Source organism: Zootoca vivipara, chromosome 15, assembly GCF_965207765.1.
Source record: "Zootoca vivipara chromosome 15, rZooViv2.hap1.1, whole genome shotgun sequence".
Taxonomy (NCBI): domain Eukaryota; kingdom Metazoa; phylum Chordata; class Lepidosauria; order Squamata; family Lacertidae; genus Zootoca; species Zootoca vivipara.
Window position 1 is genome coordinate 1,140,414 of NC_142598.1, and position 19,671 is coordinate 1,160,084.

General features: G+C 46.1%; 1 protein-coding gene across 2 annotated transcripts; it reads left to right on the top strand.

Annotated features, from left to right (window-relative positions):
• Window positions 1-1,432: 1,432 nt before the first annotated feature.
• Window positions 1,433-16,029, top strand: LOC118097905 (vacuolar fusion protein MON1 homolog B). 2 transcript variants are annotated; one of them, XM_035141203.2, is made up of 6 exons: window positions 1,433-1,551; window positions 6,418-6,514; window positions 7,157-7,591; window positions 9,055-9,853; window positions 12,780-12,927; window positions 13,724-16,029. In XM_035141203.2, exons 2-6 carry the CDS (start codon window positions 6,469-6,471, stop codon window positions 13,940-13,942), a joined length of 1,647 nt encoding a protein of 548 aa, XP_034997094.1. In that variant the 5' UTR covers window positions 1,433-1,551; window positions 6,418-6,468; the 3' UTR covers window positions 13,943-16,029. The 2 variants fall into 2 exon arrangements, with proteins under 2 accessions (XP_034997094.1, XP_088514729.1); XM_088658603.1 differs by having other exon boundaries at window positions 1,501-1,847.
• The last annotated feature ends 3,642 nt before the right edge of the window (window positions 16,030-19,671 follow it).

The following is a 19,671-nucleotide window of genomic DNA, read 5'->3' on the forward strand; positions in this document are numbered from 1 at the left end:
CTGCTCTGGTTCGCCAGAAGCGGCTTTGTCATACTGGCCACATGACCCAGAAGCTCGGCCTATAGAGTGAGATGAGCGCTGCAACCCCAGAATCGTCCGCGACTGGACCTAATGGTCAGGGGTACCTCTGCCTTTACCTGGAAGGCGGCATCTAGCCATCAGGATGAATAACCACAGACAGCCTCAGCCTCTCCTCCGTGAATGTTTCCAATTCCCCTTTTAAGCCGTGAGTTAATGAAACTGAAACAGCAGAAATGGCAAGTTCAGCAGCACAGACACATTTCCAGGCCCTGATTCTAAAGTGCCAGGGCTTGGTTAGCATTCTGGTTAGGTTGACAAAGTCCCACCAAGGCGTATAGGACCATCTTTTTCTTTTTTCTTTCATTTTGAGACTGCAAAGATTGGCTACCTTGGCGTTTATGTATTTATTTTCTTATAGCATTTATATAAATGCCAAAGGTTTCCAGAGCAGCTTACTAAAAGCAGTTCTAAGATGGTTCTGCTCTCACGCTCACAATCCCCAAAGACATGAGAGGGAAGCCCAAGTTCTGAAGGCTGCAGCGGAGATCATAGGCGGTTCCGGCCGCCTGTCCCTGAAGCCCCCGTGCGCCATGTCCCCTCCGGGAGCACAGCTGGCACCGCGGCCGGGGCGACTAGTCCGACCACACGGCTTGTCCAAGGCACATAGCTGCCAAGTTATCCCTTTTTTTAAGGGAAATTCCCTTATGCTGAATAGGCTTCCTCGTGAGAAAAGGGAAAACTTGGCAGCTATGCCAAGGCACCGAGAAGCCCCGGCCACCTTCGGGCCGGGGAACCGAGCGGAAGTCTCATCTTCTGCTTTGAACGGCAGGACTCGCTCGGCGACTGGGAGTTCGTGTTGCTTTGAACTATTCGTTGTTGTTGTTGTTGTTTTAGTTTATTGCTTTGTCATTGTAATTGTCATTTTATTATTTTGGTGACTTTACTGGGTATGTTTGTCTATTAAGTAAAATAATGATGATGATGAACTACTGTATTGTCTTATCGCCCGCCGCCCTTAGGAAGCCACCGGCTCAAGAGCGGCGTTTGTACGCGACCCCCGATTCCGACTTCACGGTATTTGGACCCGCCGGCCTCCGCCTCGCCGCTCTCGGCTCTCCCCCCCCCCTCCAGGCAAAGCCTATTTGGGATTGGTGGACGTTCCAGACTAGCCCCGCCCTCTCCTCGGGCCTTCGGCGGCTGTGGTTGATTCAGCCGGGTGTAATGGCCCCGCCCCTTCGGCCCGCTCTCGCGTTGCGATTATCCCTCTGTCACTTTCCCCGGCCTCTGACCGCCCCTTTTGCAAAGCAGCTCGGGGCCGCGATTGGCCTTCGACTGCATGCGCGGGCCGCGATTCGCGCCCCGGAGACCACGCCCCTGCCTGCCCGCTGCTCGTCCTGTGATTCGTCGAGACGCTTGTCCGTTTCCGTTCCCCGCCCCGCCCTCTGCCCCTTCGGGTCCGGAAGTGCGGCCGACGGAGCGGCGGAGGGTCTGCGGTGATGGGGCGACGAGGAGGGAGCCCTCGCGCGGACGGTGAGGGGCAGCGCGAGGGGCGGGAGGAAGCGGTGCTCCGGGGGGGGGGGCGTGGCAGCCGCAGGGCTTTCCCTCCTTCCCGGACGAAGGGGCCTTCGGTGCTTCCCTCGGGGATGGACTGGAAGCCCCTCGGGGCAGGCAGCGGCGGCAGCAGAGACGACTTCCTCGCAGGACCAGGCCAGAAGCCCACCCGGTGCCGCAGTCTTTATCGAAGTGCTCCTGGGAGGCTCCCCAGGAGCAGGGCCTGGACTGGTTGGCCTTCCCACGCCTCCCTCCCAGCAACCTGCTGTTCAGCGGTAGACTGTGGCAGCACCTGGAGGCTCCATTTAGTTCTCATGGCTAGTGGCTGAAGAGAGCTATAGCTTAGAGATTTCCTTAAGCATTTTGCTCATCATACTAAGAATAACATTTTGTAATTCATTCCCCCTCCAAATGCTCCTCTTTTTTCTTTTGCAAAAAAACAAACCAACCCAAAAGGCTTGATGGGGTGTGTGATGGGGGAAAGGGCCATTTCTGCCCCCCCTTCCGTCACATTTTTAGATCTAGCCAATAGGAGTTTATCTAAAAGAGTTACCTAAGGTTGTTGCCATGTCTGTTGGGTTTCCATTGATCTGCCCAAGGAGGTGTCTGACAAAACCCACCCTTGCATAAGAGAATTGCAAGAGTTCAGCAAAAATAATAGTAAAATAACTGTCATCCTATGGGAGATTATTCTTGATGGAAATATGGAGGGCAGGATTAGGCAACTGTCAGTTAAAGATATTTCAGGGGTGGCAACAGTTATGGAATTATGCAGTGTGTGAAGAAACACTTCATTTTGGTAGCCCCAAAACCTTTTGCTAATTGGCTTATTTAAATTACTACGACTTCTAGTATTATAAGAGGGAAATTCTCAGCAGAGTAGGGATCTATTACTGTATTGAGAAGGCAGAGTTGAATTGTCTCCACTCTCCAGCCTCCCGAAAGGATCCTTTCCACTTTCTCCAATATGTACTTAGTGTGCTACACAGCTTTCTGAGACTGCAACTGACTGAGTTGCTGTGTTGTTTTGGGGCTGCGTTGCAGGGATCTTTGTGAACTTTCTGGGATGGGTTGCTGGTTGACTAATGTTCAGGGCTGATGTGCATACATGTAGCTCTCTAGAATGATAAAGCGTTTTTATGACTAGTAATGGCTGGATCAGGTTTTTCTTTTGGGAGTCCTGCCATGACTTTTAGGAAGGTGATGTAAGGGTTTGATTTTGACATGTTACTGAAAACCAACATGGTTTAGCTGTTCCTCTTATAGATCTTGATAGACCTATCTCCCCACCCCACCCCCGCAAAAAAGACACGTTTTCCCACTACACTGTGAACTGGCCTTCAGAGGCATCTCTGACTGGGCCATAAAGCGGCATGAGGCTGTTTGCTCAGTTTGTGTTGCTTGGGCACTTGAACAAATATGATGTGGCACCAGGTTCTGTAAAGGGGTACAAGACATGTTGGACGCTGCTTTTGACACTTTTGAACTAGCTTGCTGAAATGGCAGCTGCTCCTTGGTCAACCTGGTTCTGCTTGGCTCTGGTGTGGCTGTAGATAGAAGTACCGATAATTCCTTTTTTTGGAAAGTGTTGCTTGTCTGAGCCTACCATTGCAGGAACTGGTGCCAAGGATGACCTAACACAATTAACCACTCTCTTTTCTTGCCAGTTAAAGGTAAAGGTAAAGGGCCCCCTGACCATCAGGTCCAGTCGTGTCCGACTCTGGGGTTGCGGCGCTCATCTCGCTCTATAGGCCGAGGGAGCCAGCGTTTGTCCGCAGACAGCTTCCGGGTCATGTGGCCAGCATGACAAAGCTGCTGCTGGCGAACCAGAGCAGCGAACGGAAACGCCGTTTACCTTTCCGCTGGAGCGATCACTATTTATCTACTTGCACTTTGATGTGCTTTCGAACTGCTAGGTGGGCAGGAGCTGGGACCGAGCAACAGGAGCTCACCCCGTCGCGGGGATTCAAACCGCCGACCTTCTGATCAGCAAGCCCTAGACTCTGTGGTTTAACCCACAGCGCCACCTGGGTCCCTAGATTTCATGCCAGTTAGGGCTGTGGAAATCTACTGCAATACTTTTAACAATCACTGATTACGATTTGGTGCCTGTTCATCTGTTTGTTCCTGATATGAATTGAAAGTACTAGTGGTACAGTAGTATATTCACATTAATCTTAACACGATTGTGTAGTTTTGCTAATAACTTTTTAAAACTTGCCATGCCCATTCTTTGAGGGTGAGGATGGCCCTATATATGACAATGATGGCAGTGCTGTTTCTGTATCCAGACCGTTTCCAGTAGTCTTGGAGCTGCCCAAAATAAGAAGCTGCTGAGAACATCATGGTAGCACCATTCTGGACATAAAGGCTTAAAGCAGGGGTAGGCAACCTAAGGCTTATGGGCCGGATGCGACCCAATCGCCTTCTCAATCCGGCCCGCGGATGGTCTGGGAATCAGCATGTTTTTACATGAGTAGAATGTGTGTTTTTATTGAAAATGCATCTCTGGATTATTTGTGGGGCATAGGAATTCGTTCAGTTTCTTTTCCAAAATATAGTCCGGCCCACCACATGGTCTGAGGGACGGTGGACCGGCCCACGGCTGAAAAAGTTTGCTGACCCCTGGCTTAAAGGCTGGAAGAACATCTATGCAAGAATTCCAACACAGGAGGGAAATGGATCGTGAATATAGTTGGCAGCCCCAATTAAACAGGGCATTTCTTCAGGGCTGAGGAAGTTTAGAATCACTGCATAGAGTGTAATCCCTCAGAGATGATTATTGCAGTTGTGGAATGCCAGCTGCCTTTCTGACCTCACAGATGGCTGGCAAGAGGAGTATTAGCAAAGCCAGAGACTTTGCAAATCAGCCTTGCAAATAAGTTCAGGAAAGACATAAACATATGCCTAAGTGGGGTAATTTTAGTACACAGATGGACTGAAAAGGGGGAAGCATGCATGACACACCCAACTTGTCTCTTTTCATATCCCCCCCTCCATTTCCAAATATTTCCCTACTGGTCACCTGGAGGCATTTCTTACCTGTGTCAGGCAATCAAATTTATGGTTATTTACCTGCCTGTCATAAGTCATTTTGTGGAGAAAAGAGATACAATATACAGACAGAGCTCATCACAGATGGTGCAGGTGACGGGGAGAGCCTGGCTTTTTCATCCCTTTGTAGCTGAAGTGACCAGAGTGCACACCAGCAAACTGAACCCTTGTTGTCAATTATGCCTCTTCTCCCGTGGTTCAGGCAGGTGGCGTGTGTGCATCTGTGGGTAGGTAGGTAGGAAGTTTCTGCTCATTTTTCTTCTTCTTCATATTATGTTTTTAAAGGAACCCTTTTTAGAAGATGCACTGATGGACGTGGGATATGTGAGTTCTCGCTGGCATCACAAGCACAAGCCAGTCAGTGGTGTGCACAGCCAGCTTCTATTGCAAATGTGGAAAATTCAGCTTTTGAGAGCTTGGCCTCAAATACTTATTAGCCAGATTTGACTTGGAAACAAGTCCACTGAATTCAATGCAACTGACTCCCAAGTGTGCATGTAGAAAGATACATTTGGACTGAACATGGTGATGCTACTTCCAAATTGTACTGTGTTATTTCTGCCTTCACCCCGTATTGCTGGCTGTCGGCCTTTACGACTATGGAACAGAACTTCATACTCAACCAGGAACATGGGACTCACTAAACTTTTGTTTTTAAATGGTATCAGTTTGTTTTTCTCTTGCTTGCCTGTAGCAAATGGTGGGGCTGCTTTACCTTTTAGCTGACAACAGGTGCAGCTTTTCCTGCCACTGCATGATGAGATGTACATGCCCAAAGTTCCTCTTCTGTACAGTTGTTATAGGTAAAGAAGCCCTTTCCTTTTTTGGATCTGGCTACCTTCGGTACTCAGTCAGGAGCCTAGGGCTTGCCGATCAGAAGGTTGGCGGTTCGAATCCCTGTGACGGGGTGAGCTCCCGTTGCTTGGTCCCAGCTCCTGCCAACCTAGCAGTTCAAAAGCAAGTCAAAGTGCAAGTAGATAAATAGGTACCACTCTGGTGGGAAGGTAAACGATGTTTCCGTGTGCTGCTCTGGTTTGCCAGAAGCGGCTTAATCATGCTGGCCACATGTACGCCAGCTCCCTCAGCCAGTAAAGTGAGATGAGATGAGCGCCGCAACCACAGAGTCGTCAGCGACTGGACCTAACGGTCAGCGGTCCCTTTACCTTTACCTACTCAGTCCACTGTCTGTTTCTCTTTCTCTTGTTCTCTTGTGAAGTAAAGCTCAAGGGAAAAAAAGGGTGGTATTACTAGTGTCACTTTGGACCAATGATCTAAGTCAGCCTTTCCCAACCTGGCTCCCATCATCCCTGACCATTGGCTGTGCTGGCTGGGGCTGATGGGAGTTGCTTAAGATCCCATCCAGGAGTTAAGCGCTAGTAATTCTGTTTCTCTCTCTGTGTGTGGTGATTAGTAACCAGGGCATTTCCTGCTGTCTCCTCTGAGGCATCCCTGCCCAGGCATGTGACTGAGATTAGAGCAGGGAGGGCAGGCAAGGCTGACAGATTGACGCTTGCATTCTGTAAAGGCTTTCCCTTGGAAAGCCCTTTTCTCTGAAGTGCATTCATTCATACTTTCTAAACTGAAGGTTGAGGTTCCTTTTGCTGCTTCTTTTAGGAGGTGGAGGGTGGAGTTAGGTTGTGAATGGAACCGTGAAGGCAGTGTTCTAAGTTCTGCCCCTAATTTGAGAATGGGGTTGGGCCTGGTGAGTGAGCGACAGCACCTGCATCCTGTGGTTTTTTAGTTTTTGTAACAGTGGGGAACTCTTCTCACATTTGCCTCTTGATTTCTCAGGAGCTGTTTGAGATGTAGAGGGAAGACCCTGGCTTGCCTTCTAAGGGTGGGATGGATCTCCCTGAAGATAAGGCTGGGCTCAACTCTGCAGAGACAGGTGAGTGGTTTAAGTCTCTGCCGTTGTGGTTCAGTTATTCTACCTGAGGCTGAATTTTGTTCATTAACAGTGGACTTTTTAGATGATGTGGCTGCTATCCAGATCAAGCTGGCAAAGCCTGTAGTGTTGTATATCGTGACATAAACAGAAAAAGAGAGCTGAGATTACAGATAGCAAGAGATGTGTGGGAACCAATACCCTCTCAGCTAAGGTGGTGGTGAAGTTTGCTTGGGGAGAAAAAGCATCGAAGTGCTAGATTCCTCTTCTAGGAACCAGTGCTATTTTTCTAAAGAAGTGTCTGAACTCCCCATGAACGCCTCCCTTGCTCTCTTATAAAGGCAATGGCACCCACCTGGGAGGTGCCAGAACAGAGTTCCAGTGAGTTCCAGCTGGAAAGAAGCCCTGCTAGGAACCAATGATGGGCATAAAGGGAGATGAGGGAGACTTCATCTGACTGAGGAAAGCAAGGGATTTGGGGGTGGCTGAAAGACATGCTGAAGCTTGCTGCAAAGTTGGTCATGAAGTGTTGCAACTTTTAGTAGTTGAGCTCCCTTCTCAGTAGGGTAAAGGCTGGTGCAAGTAGGGAGGTGAGGATAAGCTAGGACTCCTGAAATCCTTTACTTGTGCTGTGACTTTTTCCAGGTGAGGATGAGCCCTGTTCTGCATTGGATGAGCAGGGGGAGCTACCTGATGCCCCAGCCAATGGACCCATAATTGAGACAGATGCCAAAGCGGATATGCAGGAGGAATCAAGTGAAAAGGACCTGTCTGACTCAGCCTCCACTGACAACACTTTGGAGGACTCCAGCGAGTTTAACCGACCTCTGGTGATGGGCGATGGGCCACCTGGGGAGGAGGAAGTGGCACAGCCGTGCCCGGCTACACACCGGGATGAGGATGTGACAGCTGAGAGTTGGCGGGCACACAGGAAACATGTCTTTGTTTTAAGTGAAGCTGGCAAACCCATTTACTCGCGCTATGGCAACGAGGAAGCCCTCAGCTCCACCATGGGTGTTATGATGGCACTTGTATCATTCATTCAGAGTGGGGATAATTCCATCCGTTCCATTTATTCTGGTACGGCAAAAGATTGGCAGTGGGGCGTTGCTTTAATTACAATTAACAACTTGTTTTTATGAGGCTTTGGGACTCACTCGTGATTTGAAATGGGGAAGTTGGGGCTTGTAGATTTTGTTAAGGATCCTCTACTTTTACCCCCATAATTCAAGCTCTGGAATAGGAGTTCTTGGGCATGGTTGTACCCAGATTTAATCCAGATCCCTATAGTTACAGCTTAAAATTATTGGTTTCTTTCAAACTGGACTGGCCCTCAGAACCATGACTGATGCCTAACGATCTTGGAATCTCTTGTGTTTCCACTGATAGGTAACAGTAAAGCCTATGTAAAAGAATTTCAGTTATTGGGCAATAGAGGGAGTTGGGGTTTTTATCATGATAATTTTCTTTTATGTGAAGAAAGCTGACGTGGATTGCATGGCTATGTAGTTGTGATTTCATGCAAGCACAGAGAAGCACAAATGTTGTTGTGCTTGTTGTGTGTGTGTGTGTGTGTGTGTGTGTGTGTGTGTGTGTGTGGCTGTAACTGTGTTTTTATATTTTTTATGGGATGGCATTCAATTTCGTTGTACTATGTACAGTGACAATAAAGTATCTATTCTATTCTATTCTATTCTGGCTTCAAAATCCAGCTTTCTAAGAATTTCCTTTCATTCTTTTTCTTGCCCTTGTGGTTGTAGAGGTGCTTGGAAACACGTAGGCAATGTCTGATGATGTCTAGGGAGCTCAGGGGTCAGAGACTGGACCTTGCTGCTCTGTGTTGCTCCATGCTGTTCTTCATGCCTAGCATATGCATGTTTAGATTTAGTAGCCTATCCTGCCCAACAAACTCACTCTGTGATCCCCTAGGGGAAGAAATCTCATTCAGTTAAATATGATGTGGAATAAAAAAATAGTGACTATATGAAGTTGATATTTTTTTAAAAATAAAGCAATATAAAACTAAGGTTCTTATTAGTCAGAACACTGTGTATCCTGTGCTTAAAGAGATCTACTTCAGTTCTGTTGTCAGGAAAAACCTAAATCTTCAACCTGTATAAATTATATAAATTACCCAAGTACAGTTATTTCTTGTTTGGCATAGTGGATTCTACCCCTTTGACTATTTGCATGTGTTTTCCTTCTGCTCATCATGGGGTTGGGAGACAGACAAGGAGCTACACAAGGCATTAAAATCCTGCCTCTGGCCACTGGAGATCTTGTTCAGCTGATGTTGTCTAGAACGCTTTCAAGTACTGGTATATCTTTGCAACCATAAGGGCAAGAAATGTGTTTCTGAAAAAGGTATGCTCTCAGGATGCTAATTTTATACCTTATACTGCATTATGTGGGCTTTTTGCGTTTCCATGGAATTGCACGCTTTACTCAGGGTTGGGTAGGCTTGATTTACATCTGGTTCTGTCCTATTTGTGCAGAGCTCAGTCTGCTGCACCTTCTGACTAGCTCTCTCCTTTCCACCACAGATGATCACAAACTGGTTTTTGTGCAGCAGGGCCCGCTGGTGCTGGTGTCCGTGTCGCACACCTTGCAGTCAGAGCAGCAGTTGCGGCAGGAGCTTTTATATGTCTACTATCAGATTATCAGCATGCTCACGGAGGCCAGCATCACCCGCATCTTTGAGCGGAAAAAGAACTATGACCTCCGGCGCCTGCTGACCGGCTCCGAGAAGATCCTCAACCGCCTGCTGAACCTGGTGGAGTCGGACCCTTGCTTCCTGCTTGGTGCTGTGCACTGCCTGCCCCTCCAAGCCTCCCTACGGGATTCCCTGGGTACTTTGCTCCAGAAGGCCATCACGCCCAATCTGGTCTTCTCCATTCTGGTGGCCCGCAGTCAGCTGGTCACCACAGTGCAGGAGAAAACAGTGATTGAAGACTGCCGTCTAGAACCCACTGACTTGCATCTCTTGCTCAACCTCATTGGGGCAACCTCTGCATTCCAAACAGGGGAGATTTGGACACCTATTTGCTTGCCACGCTTCAACCCGGATTGTTACTTTTATGCTTATATTTCCTACTTGGATGTAGAATGTACCGTCTGCCTCATTCTTCTCTCCACGGACAAGGAGTCTTTCTATTCTGTCTCGGACTGCAAGAAACGCATTGAGGAAGGCATGAGGACTCAGAACTACCTGCAGGCACTCTCAAGCGGCCTGAGAAGCCCTTCCTATAGTGTGGGGCTGGTGGGTGTGCCAGACCTCCGGCACTTTATGTACAAGCCTCTGGATATACCTGATAACTACCGGCAGCTTCCCCAGTTCACCAGGTAATTAGAGGCATGCGTGGTCTGAGATTTGCTCCTTGGAGCAAGGAGGGCTCTTTGAAGAAGATGGAAGTGCAATAGGGGGTGGCTTAATTGGTTTGTGAATTGATAATGGCCCCTCTGAATTCTCCATGTTTCTCATGGAGGTAGGGGTATTAGTGAAGCATTTTGCCTCTTAATGTTTTGACTGTCATTGACATGTTTCTGGAAAATATGATTGGGCTTATTTTTATGCTCTAGAGTTCTGCTTCAGTGCAGTGTTGCATAATATATTTCCTGGGAAAGAGTACTGAAAATCTCAAGATTTAATTTGGGTAGACAGACAAAATCTCTTGGTTTTGGGACCCCCCCTTTTAAAAGGGGCAGTCTTCTCTTGTTAAGGGACAAAGCCATTGCATCCTATAGTGCTTGCTTGCCTATCTCTTTTCCTGCCAGATTTATTTTTATTTATTTTATTTATTAAATTTGAATATTGCCCTTCATCTGTAGATCTCAGGGCAATTCACAACATAAAAGAAACATATAAAAACACAAAATAAATAATAAAAACAAAAACAAATCAATACATTTGTAAATGAAGCAAATGTGTAGGGCTTGAAATTCCTTGACTGTAGACCATTAAAGAAAGTGAATGATTTTGCTTATTGCAAGATTATTTGCTTGGGGAATGATCCAATCTGACACTTCATGTGAATGTAGTAGCACATTTCACCTTATTATTATTTTATTATTTACTAGATTTATATACCAACCTTCATCATAAGATCTCAGGGTTGTTCACAGAATAAAATACAGGCTAAAAACAAGTAAACAATTAAAACAGCAAAACAATAACCCCCCTTCTCAAAGACACATTTAAAAGGCTGTGGAATATTCATCAGCCAAAGGCCTGGTTGAAGAGAAATGTTTTCACCTGGCACCTAAAAATATATAATGAAGGCACCAGGTGAACCTCCCTGGGGAGAGCCTTCCACTAATGAGCCACTACAGCCTCCGAGTGTCTCGTGGAGGAGGCACCGAGAGAAGGGCCTTAGATGATGGTTGCAGTCAGGGATGTGGTCCTGAGCCACCTCAAATTGGGCCTGGAAACTAATTGGCAGCCAGTGCAGTCAGTGTAATATGCTCAAACCACCTTGTCCCAGTAAGCAACCTGGCCGCTGAATTCCGCACCAGCAAAAGCTTCTTAACTGTCTTCAGAGGCAGCCCTATGTCAAATACATTGCAGTAATCCAAGCTAGAGGTTACCAGAGCATAGATCTATTAGGCTATCCCTGCCCAGAGCTGGGCCATGAGCTGAAGCTAATGGAAGGCACTCTGGGCCACCGAGGCCACCTGAGCCTTGAGCAACAGCAAAAGATCCAGGAATACCCCCAAGCTATGTACCCACTTCTTCAGAGGAAGTGTAACCCCATCAAGAGCAGGCGATCCCCCAGCCATCTCTTCTTCCCCTCACAAAAAACCCCCCACCTGGTTTCTGTGTGACTTCACACATGTCATGGTTTTAGGTGTGCCCCTTAATGTCTCATTCAAACATTCATAAATCTGGGATCATGGGAGTTGTAGGCCAAAAACAGCTGGAGGGCCAAGTTTGAGGAAGCCTGCTGTGCTGCAACAATAAAGCAGAACAGTGCAGTTTCTCTCCCCCCCTCTCTCTCCCTCTTGCAAGTATTAACTTGCTGCCCAATCCTATTCCCAGAAGAAGCTCCATCCCAGAACTGATTTGTGTGTGTGTGTTCAATTTGCTATGCTGATGCATCGAGACTTAGCTTTGGGGGCAGGCAAACCTAGAGAGATGGTACAGCTCCTGCCTCGTCTCTACCCCCGCCCCAAGGACTCCCAGCCAGAGGTTGTGGGAAGGGCTAAGCTGGCTATAAATACAGTAGAGCAAGTCATGAGGTTATCAAAAAGAATCCTTGTGTAGAAACTACTGGGCTGGCATCAGGAGATTCTTGCTAGCTGGCAAAGTCTTGTAAGAGGTACACAGAAATCTGGAAGCCATTTTGACAGGAGCTGCTACTGATTCAATGGTAATGCATCTGGAGCACCAAAGGAATACTTTATTGGTCAGAAGCACCCACATTTCCTTGGGGGAAAGCAACTAGAAACAGCCCCATTGGCGTCTGAGAGGGTTTTACATGTACAGTGGTACCTCGGGTTACAAACGCTTCAGGTTACAAACACTTTGGGTTACAAACTCCTCTAACCCGGAAGTAGTACCTCGGGTTGAGAACGGAAACCGTGCCGCGGCAGCAGGAGGCCCCATTAGCGAAAGTGTGCCTCAGGTTAAGAAATGGTTTTGGGCTAAGAACGGACCTCCAGAGCGAATTAAGTTCGTAACCCGAGGTACCACTGTAACTTTTTTTGACGTGCCCATTTTGCAGCTTTCTTCCCCTAAAAACATGCTAGGATCTGAGGGGCCTATTCCACTGACCACTTTAGTATATTGTGGGCTGGCAGATGGCTAGGGTGTATGCTTGTTCTGGCCCCCGGTGTGCATATGGACAGCATATCCTAGGTGCTGCTATGCACAGGATCCAATTCAGAAAGATGCCATTGCACATCTTGTTGTGCAATGCCAAAAGGCAACTCCTGTGTATGGCGTCAGGTGCAGACAACTGACTGGGCAGCCATATGTTGAAAGCTAAAAACGTGCTGCTTTCCTATAGCTTCCACTTGTCTGAGGTCTGGGAAACATCTTGGAGCCTAAATGTTTTCTGATTGTCAGACATTTCTTAGAGGCTTTTTCTGGGATTATATTTTTGTCCTTTCCCATTCTCTCTGAATAATTTGCTTAGTGGTTGAGGTGAACAAATCCCTCCCATTCTTCACTATGCCTGAGTTCAGTAGCCTGACCCATGGTGAAGAATGGTACAGAGAGACTCAAAGTTCTTTGATTTCCTGATATGTCTTTTCTTTTAACCAATTACAGCCCAGAACTGGAGGGGCCTTACTGCAGTGAGAATGAACGGCACCGACTCTTTGACCTCTATCACTACCTTCATAGTCGTATCCACAGTACCTCGCGCCCTCTGCGTCTCATCTACCATGTAGCTGAAAAGGAAACCCTCTTGGCTTGGGTGAGGAATGACTCTGCGGCTGCTTCTTCAAATAAGAGACTTTGTGATTGCTAGCTAAGAGTGCAGCTACCCCTTATGAGGATAATACAGGACTCCTAAGGCCATGCTTTCCTCATGTCAACACTTGGTAGGCAGGAGGGAGGAAGGAAAGGAGTGCTCAACATTTCCCTTCACCATTGAGTCACCCCTGTAAATCCAATCCTTTCTTCCTGATGCCCCCCAGATATTGTTGGACTACTCCTGACACCCCTCACCAGCATGGTCAATGATCAGGAATGATGGGAGTCATAGCTGAGCAACATTTGGAAGGCACAGATTCCTTACCCCTGCCTTAGGTACTCACAAATAATTTACTTTTTCTTATCAGTGTCCTCTAAATTAGAATAGCTGGGATAAACAGCTTAGGTGAGTCACAGAAAACTTGTGACTGACTTTTTGAGCTGTTGATAATCTTTGTTGGAGACGGCAACAAGCATCACAGAGTTTTAAGGATCACTGACCTGCTTTCTGCTGTTCAGTGGTTTAAGAGTCCAGCTCTTGAGTGGGATGGCTGGGAACTTTTATAGGTTCTCAAAGGTTGGTGAAATCTGGTAGTTTAGGGAACTTGCTACCCATAAGACGCTGCTACAGAAGAGTAAGTTCCTCTCTTGCACATAGCTGCAGGCTTTGGCTTCCCAGCCATTCTGCAGCTAATACCTTGGCTGTATCTGTTGCCTAATGGTCACCTGCAGAGAGTTCCCAGCCTTGCTACTGAATGGGGCTGAATGTTTTTTTTCTCCCATCCTCTCTTCTCTAGGTCACAAGTAAGTTTGAACTGTATACCTGCTTCAGTCCTTTGGTGACCAAAGCTGGTGCCATCAATGTTCTGACTAAGCTGCTGCGCTGGATAAAGAAGGAAGAAGACCGGCTCTTCATTCGTTACCCACCCAAATATTCCACCACACCCAATCCTAGTAAAGGAAGCAAGGGGTCCCGGACTGATGGTGCTGAGAATGGCTTCTTTGGAGGTCTCTAAAGCCTAGGACTTTAATACTGAACTGTACCCTGTGTGTCCTTACAGACAACTCTTGATCAAGGAACTTCTCTGGGTGGGGGAAGAATGTCTGGTTTCGTGCTTCACAAGCTGATCAGGGTTTGCGTGGGTATGGAAAACATGGCAATTTTCAGGCTAAGCTGTCCCTTTGGTGATTAATTCATAAAGTTTTAGCCTGCTTTTTTAAAGTTTTATATTACTTGTGATCTTTGGCACCATGCCTGAAAAAAGGAATTGAGCCTGGACAGAGACTGGTAGACTGGATATTGCTAAGGAAATGTGGCTCTTGTATTCTGGGGAAGTGGCATATAATTGGAATATGGGGGATTTCATATATTGATCCTGTTTAAATATGGTTTCTGCCCATTCTGGAGTCCAGCAGGTTAGAATTATCAGTGGGTAGGTGCTCACACCATGGATATTATCACTGGGGGTGGGGGTGGGATTGATTGCTTATCACATTGTTTCTTTTCCTCCCAAGAGGGTATGATGGCCACTTCCATGCTTTTGGACAAAAGTCAGGAGGTAGGGAGTCTGGCTTGCTCTGTTTCTCTAAGAGTAGGTTCAGATTTGCAACAAATATGGTCTTGGTAATCTCTGAAAATACTTGCCCTTCAATAACCTACTTGATTGTCCATAGTTGCTATCTTTTGAGAATAGCTGTCCAGGTTCTAATCTAGTCGGTGGTAGAGGTTTATAAAGAGCCTATTACTTTCAGACAACACACAACCTAAAGAGATTAATGTTTCCTGCAGAGGTAGCTGACTTGAATTAGGCTTATGCCGATTTGAGAGACTCCAAGTGAAGAGGCCCAGTTCCAAAGATTCTTCTATCCTGGGACAATTGAAATATTTTATTAGACTAATGTCATCCTTGTTCTTTGGGCTATAATTGCCTACTGAATCAGGGAAGCAGCTTCAGTCAGTCCTTTGGCCTGACACTAGAGGATAGTTATGTTGAAGGGTATTTTACAGTCCTGGTACATTAATTGATGTCTATATGATGACTCAGTTTGTACTGTGTAATTATGATGGATTATTGACATTCTTTTTAATGTATTATGTTGGAACCTAAATGGCTTTGAAAAATTGTCTCACTGTAATTCTCCTCCCCCTGCCTTTGCCCTGTCTTCTTTTTAAAAATTTAACTCCATCTTAGATTGAAACGGGTACTGGCAAAAGTTCAGAGATGGAGAATCTTTGTTTTTAGCTGAATAACACGCTGCTCCTATAAGAGCTCTACTACTCTTTCTGTGCTGGGATAACACCAGCCCTCCCCCCAATAAATATATTTCTGTTTTTAAAAAATATATATTTGGCAATAGGGAAGAACAATTGGACCTGTCTAAACAGCCTCCTGAAGCTTGATACTGACAAATAGATATTTTTACATCCTTGTCAACTCCCAGATTTTGTTTGGATGTACCACCAGTTGTGACAGCTCCTCTTCTCAGAAGGAGACAGTGAACATCTCATTTTCTTGCAATTAACAATTGCATCTTTCCCCTTCCTGAGCAGGTGCTGTTCTGCTGTGCAAATATGTGCCCTGTATGAATTTGCTGCTCCTCCAGCGGGTCTGTTCTGCTTCCTGGTCCTTCCTGAATGCTTAAAAAAAGAGAAAGTATTATTTTTGTCCAAAGGGGAATATGAGGAAGCGTCTGTTCTCCAGTGCGCCATCTTCGCACCCTGTGATTTCTCATGATGTGGTGGGGAGTAGTAAGGCTTGATTTAACCTGGGATGCTTTTGTTAAGTGTACTGATTGTGGTCAGTTTTGATGTAGGCTGAGTACTGAACTGAATTCTACCCTCATTGCCAATACTGCAGTGACTGGAGAAACTACGCTATTTTGCAGGGTGTATCTGTTGCTATTGGATTCCTTCTGGTGCATGCTATGCTTCTTGCTCAGCTTGCTTTCAGCTAGCATGTTTTGTTGCCCTGGTAAAAGAACAGTAATGATCCCATGCATCATGTGGCTTAATGACAATAAGGGTTTATATTTCTGACTGAACTGTTGTACTGAGAACTGGAAGCATCTTATTAAATACAAACACAAGTCATTTTAAAATCAACTCCATCTCGGCATATCTGTCCATCTGCCACCGTGATTAGCAAAAGATCTTCTGTTTTAGCTTGTTGGGACCAAGTGTACTCGTTGGTTTCCAGGGATTCTCTGTGTCAGCATCTGAGGAAGCTAATAGTTTTGTAAAGACATGTGTTTCACTAGGCATAAACTTAGAAGTACCGTTCTCCTTCTCTTACATAGAGGAGAACCCTGTATCTGCAGTTTGCAAAAGTGCTTTAACTAAAAAAGGGTTTTTTAAAAAATATATCTGCTGGCCTATTTAATTAGGATAATCTGTTTAAGCTATGCAAAGTGTTTTTCAATGCATAATCAGAACTAATTGCCTTCATTGGAACCCTTCAAGCAAGTCCCAAAAAGGTTGCAACATTTTTTTGTTCTACTAGTTTGCCTGCCTGCATATAACTCAGTGATTTGTTGCCTAAAAGAACCAGCTTTTCTAGAGCTTTCCTGCCTGGTCACCTGGCAGAGATCCTTGGATGCCACAGGCAATCAAGTGAGGGAGTGTTTACAAGTCTTCTCTATGCTGAGTTTATCTCAGGTTAGTACTGAACTGCAGCTGACTTGGAGCACCTGTTATCGAAAGAATTTCTGAGAAATTGTGTGGGTGCAACTCTAAACATTATATTTGCTTACTTCAACTGGCATTGTTTTGAAATGAGGTGAAAAACTTACAAGAAAATTACAAAAAGTGTTAGAATTCAGCATTGAAAACATAGATGTAGCTGCCACATGTTTGTTCGGCTGGTTTTCCTTGATGTACTATGATTTTCCTGCATCTGCCTTTGTCTATTCTGCCAAGCACACAAAAAATGATTGTGTTTAAGTTGGTTGTGCATAGAGTTATAATGGGCACCTCTCTATGAGATTTTAATTTTATTAGCTTTTACATCACTATTATTTCAGGAGTCAATATTTCTATTTAAAAATTGTCAATGAGAAGATCACAGCTAACAAGGGGCGGTATTTTTTATTGCTATGCAAACATTTAGTTCACTTACAACGTTGCAGTAATTTTAAGGATGGATGATCAGGTATAAAACCATTACCAGCATGTGAATCTGCACTGGGCAAGGTTGAGCTGCAGTGTAGATCCCCGGCATGTGTTTTTCACAAACCTAGAAATGGAGCTATGGCTCTTCTCCCAGGAAAAACCTAAGAAACCTATGAGCTGGCTCTGGCTCAGTAGTGACAGCACAGACAGACAGCAGACAGTAAAAAAGTTTGCATTCCATGTAACACATCTATATGGCTTTGCTGGATAAGAGCAATTCAGTTTCTTGCTCCCATTTCTTCAGATTGTCTGAGAAACTTTCAGATGCCCCATTGGCCATATCAGTAGACCTATGCAATGTGTGGGGAACCTTTGGCCCTCCAGATGTTTCTGTACTACAACTCCCATTATCCCTGGCCATTGGCCATGCTTGCTAGGGCTGCTGGAAATTGTAGTTCAGCAACATTTGGAGGGCAAAATGTTCTGGCCTATGTGCAGAGAGCTGTGTGGACTGTAGTTCTTCTAAAACTATTTTGAGGGATAACAGCCTTACATTGTTGGCTTTAATTCTAATCTTGGTAGCTCAGACATGTGATGCACTTCAGTTTATGGCGGTCCATGCAGTCAAACCACTTTGTAATCTGTCTGCATGGCTGACTTCCTGCAGTGTGGAGATGCTCCTCAAACACTCTGCACTTCATTTGGGAGAAAGCAGCTGTCTACATCCACAGTGGCTCCTGGTACATTTCTGAGCACAATTCAATGTGTTGGCCTCGGTCCAGTATACCTGAAGGAGCGTCTCCACCCCCATTGTTCTGCCCGGACACTGAGGTCCATCTCTGAGAGCCTTCTGGTGGTTCCCTCGCTGCGAGGGGTAGAGCTACAGGGAACCAGGCAGAGGGCCTTCTCAGTAGTGGCGCCTGCCCTGTGGAATGCTCTCCCATCAGATGTCAAGGAAATAAACAACTAGCTGACTTTTAGAAGACATCTGAAGGCAGCCCTGTTTAGGGAAGTTTTTAATGTTTGATGTTTTATCGTGTTTTTAATCTTCTGTTGGGGGCAGCCCAGAGTGGCTGGGGAAACCCAGCCAGATGGGTGGGGTATAAATAATAAACTATAATTGATATTATTATTCCAACATGGGAAAGAGGCTGCTGTTAGGGTTCCTGTGTCAGCTCCGTCAGCTTGTTATTTTGCAAGCTCAATTCAAGGAGCCAGTGCCTACCCACAATGGCATAAATAATAATAAACAGTTTGTGCCATATCTTCAGCCTAATGCTCCACCATGGCCTTTAAGAAGCATTGCCCTTTGAGTTCAGATTCATCACCTGTGCTCCAAATCAGGTCTGGGCACAATGAGGGGTTTTTGTTTTGTTTTTTCTTTGGTGGCTGCCCTTGAAACGAAGAATTCTGCCTGCCTAGAGGCTTTCTTAAAGTCTGGACCTCTATGTCTTCCGGAAGCAGTGCAATACATTTTAAAATTCAAACTGGCTTTGAGTAGGGATAGAGAGGTAAACTAGAATAACTTATAGCACAATTTCAGCTATGTTTCTTCAGAAGCAAGTCCTACTGAACTCAATGGGGGTTCCACCTAGTAAGAGGGGTTAGGGTTGTTTCCATAGTTCTTTTTCAAAGAATCATTTATTGTGTTTGACTAAAAGGCATTACAAATCCAGTTACAAAACCAGCAAATCCAATAAAACTTATTAGGAATAAACAACCATTTACATAGTTGACTCTGATCTGCTCAGATCCCTGTTTCACGGTGGTTTCTTCAGTTGTGTAAGGAGGCAACAATGTCTTGAGCAACTCCTTCCTTTTGCCACCCCTTCACTGAATCTGTGCACTTTAGAAAGGCTGGTGGACTTTGAGAAGATGACGGTGTTTCCCCTTGGCGGGCTCTCCTAGCCCTGAGAGCAGCATCCCTGTTCCTCCTCCTCGCCCTGCACATGCTGGAAGGCCTGCCTTTTCCTGAGGAGTGTATCTTTGGGCTTGCTGGTTCTTGCTGAGGTTGCAGAGTCAGGGCTGCCGTGAACCCAGAGGTTGGCTTTCCCTTCCCCTGAGGTGGACTGTTTCTGAAGAACAGGGTTAGAAGCCCAAAGGGGCAGTTGAGAAGGGCGGGCCACGTCCAAGGTTCTGGAGCTCCAGGCCAGGCAGGCCAGAAGCAGGGAGGAAGGGGAGCGGGATGGAGGGAAGCGACCCAGGTGAGAGAGGGAGCTGGGGAGGAGAAGCCAGGGAGGGGAGAGGGGAGGAAGGAAGGAAGACCAAAATGAGCTCCAGAATAACTGGCCTTCCACAAAGCAGCCCCCACCCCAAAAGCCCCTCCACTGACAAAACTAATATGGGGAGAGGGCTTGACAGGTCCCAAGCCGGCTGCCGGGATCACAGGGACACTGTTTGTTTACCACTTGATTGTAAAACAAGAAACAAACCCTCAAAACGGTCTACAAAAAGATAAGACAATATAATCAGGATAAATTTACAAGCCTACTTTAAAACATACAAGAGTTGAAATACGAAAGCAGATTAAAATTACCTCAGCTTTCTAAGTATCCACATAGGCCTGTCAAAACAGGAATGATTTTAGCAGGTGCTGAAAACCATGTCTAAATGGTCACATTTCCCTTACAAGGCTCA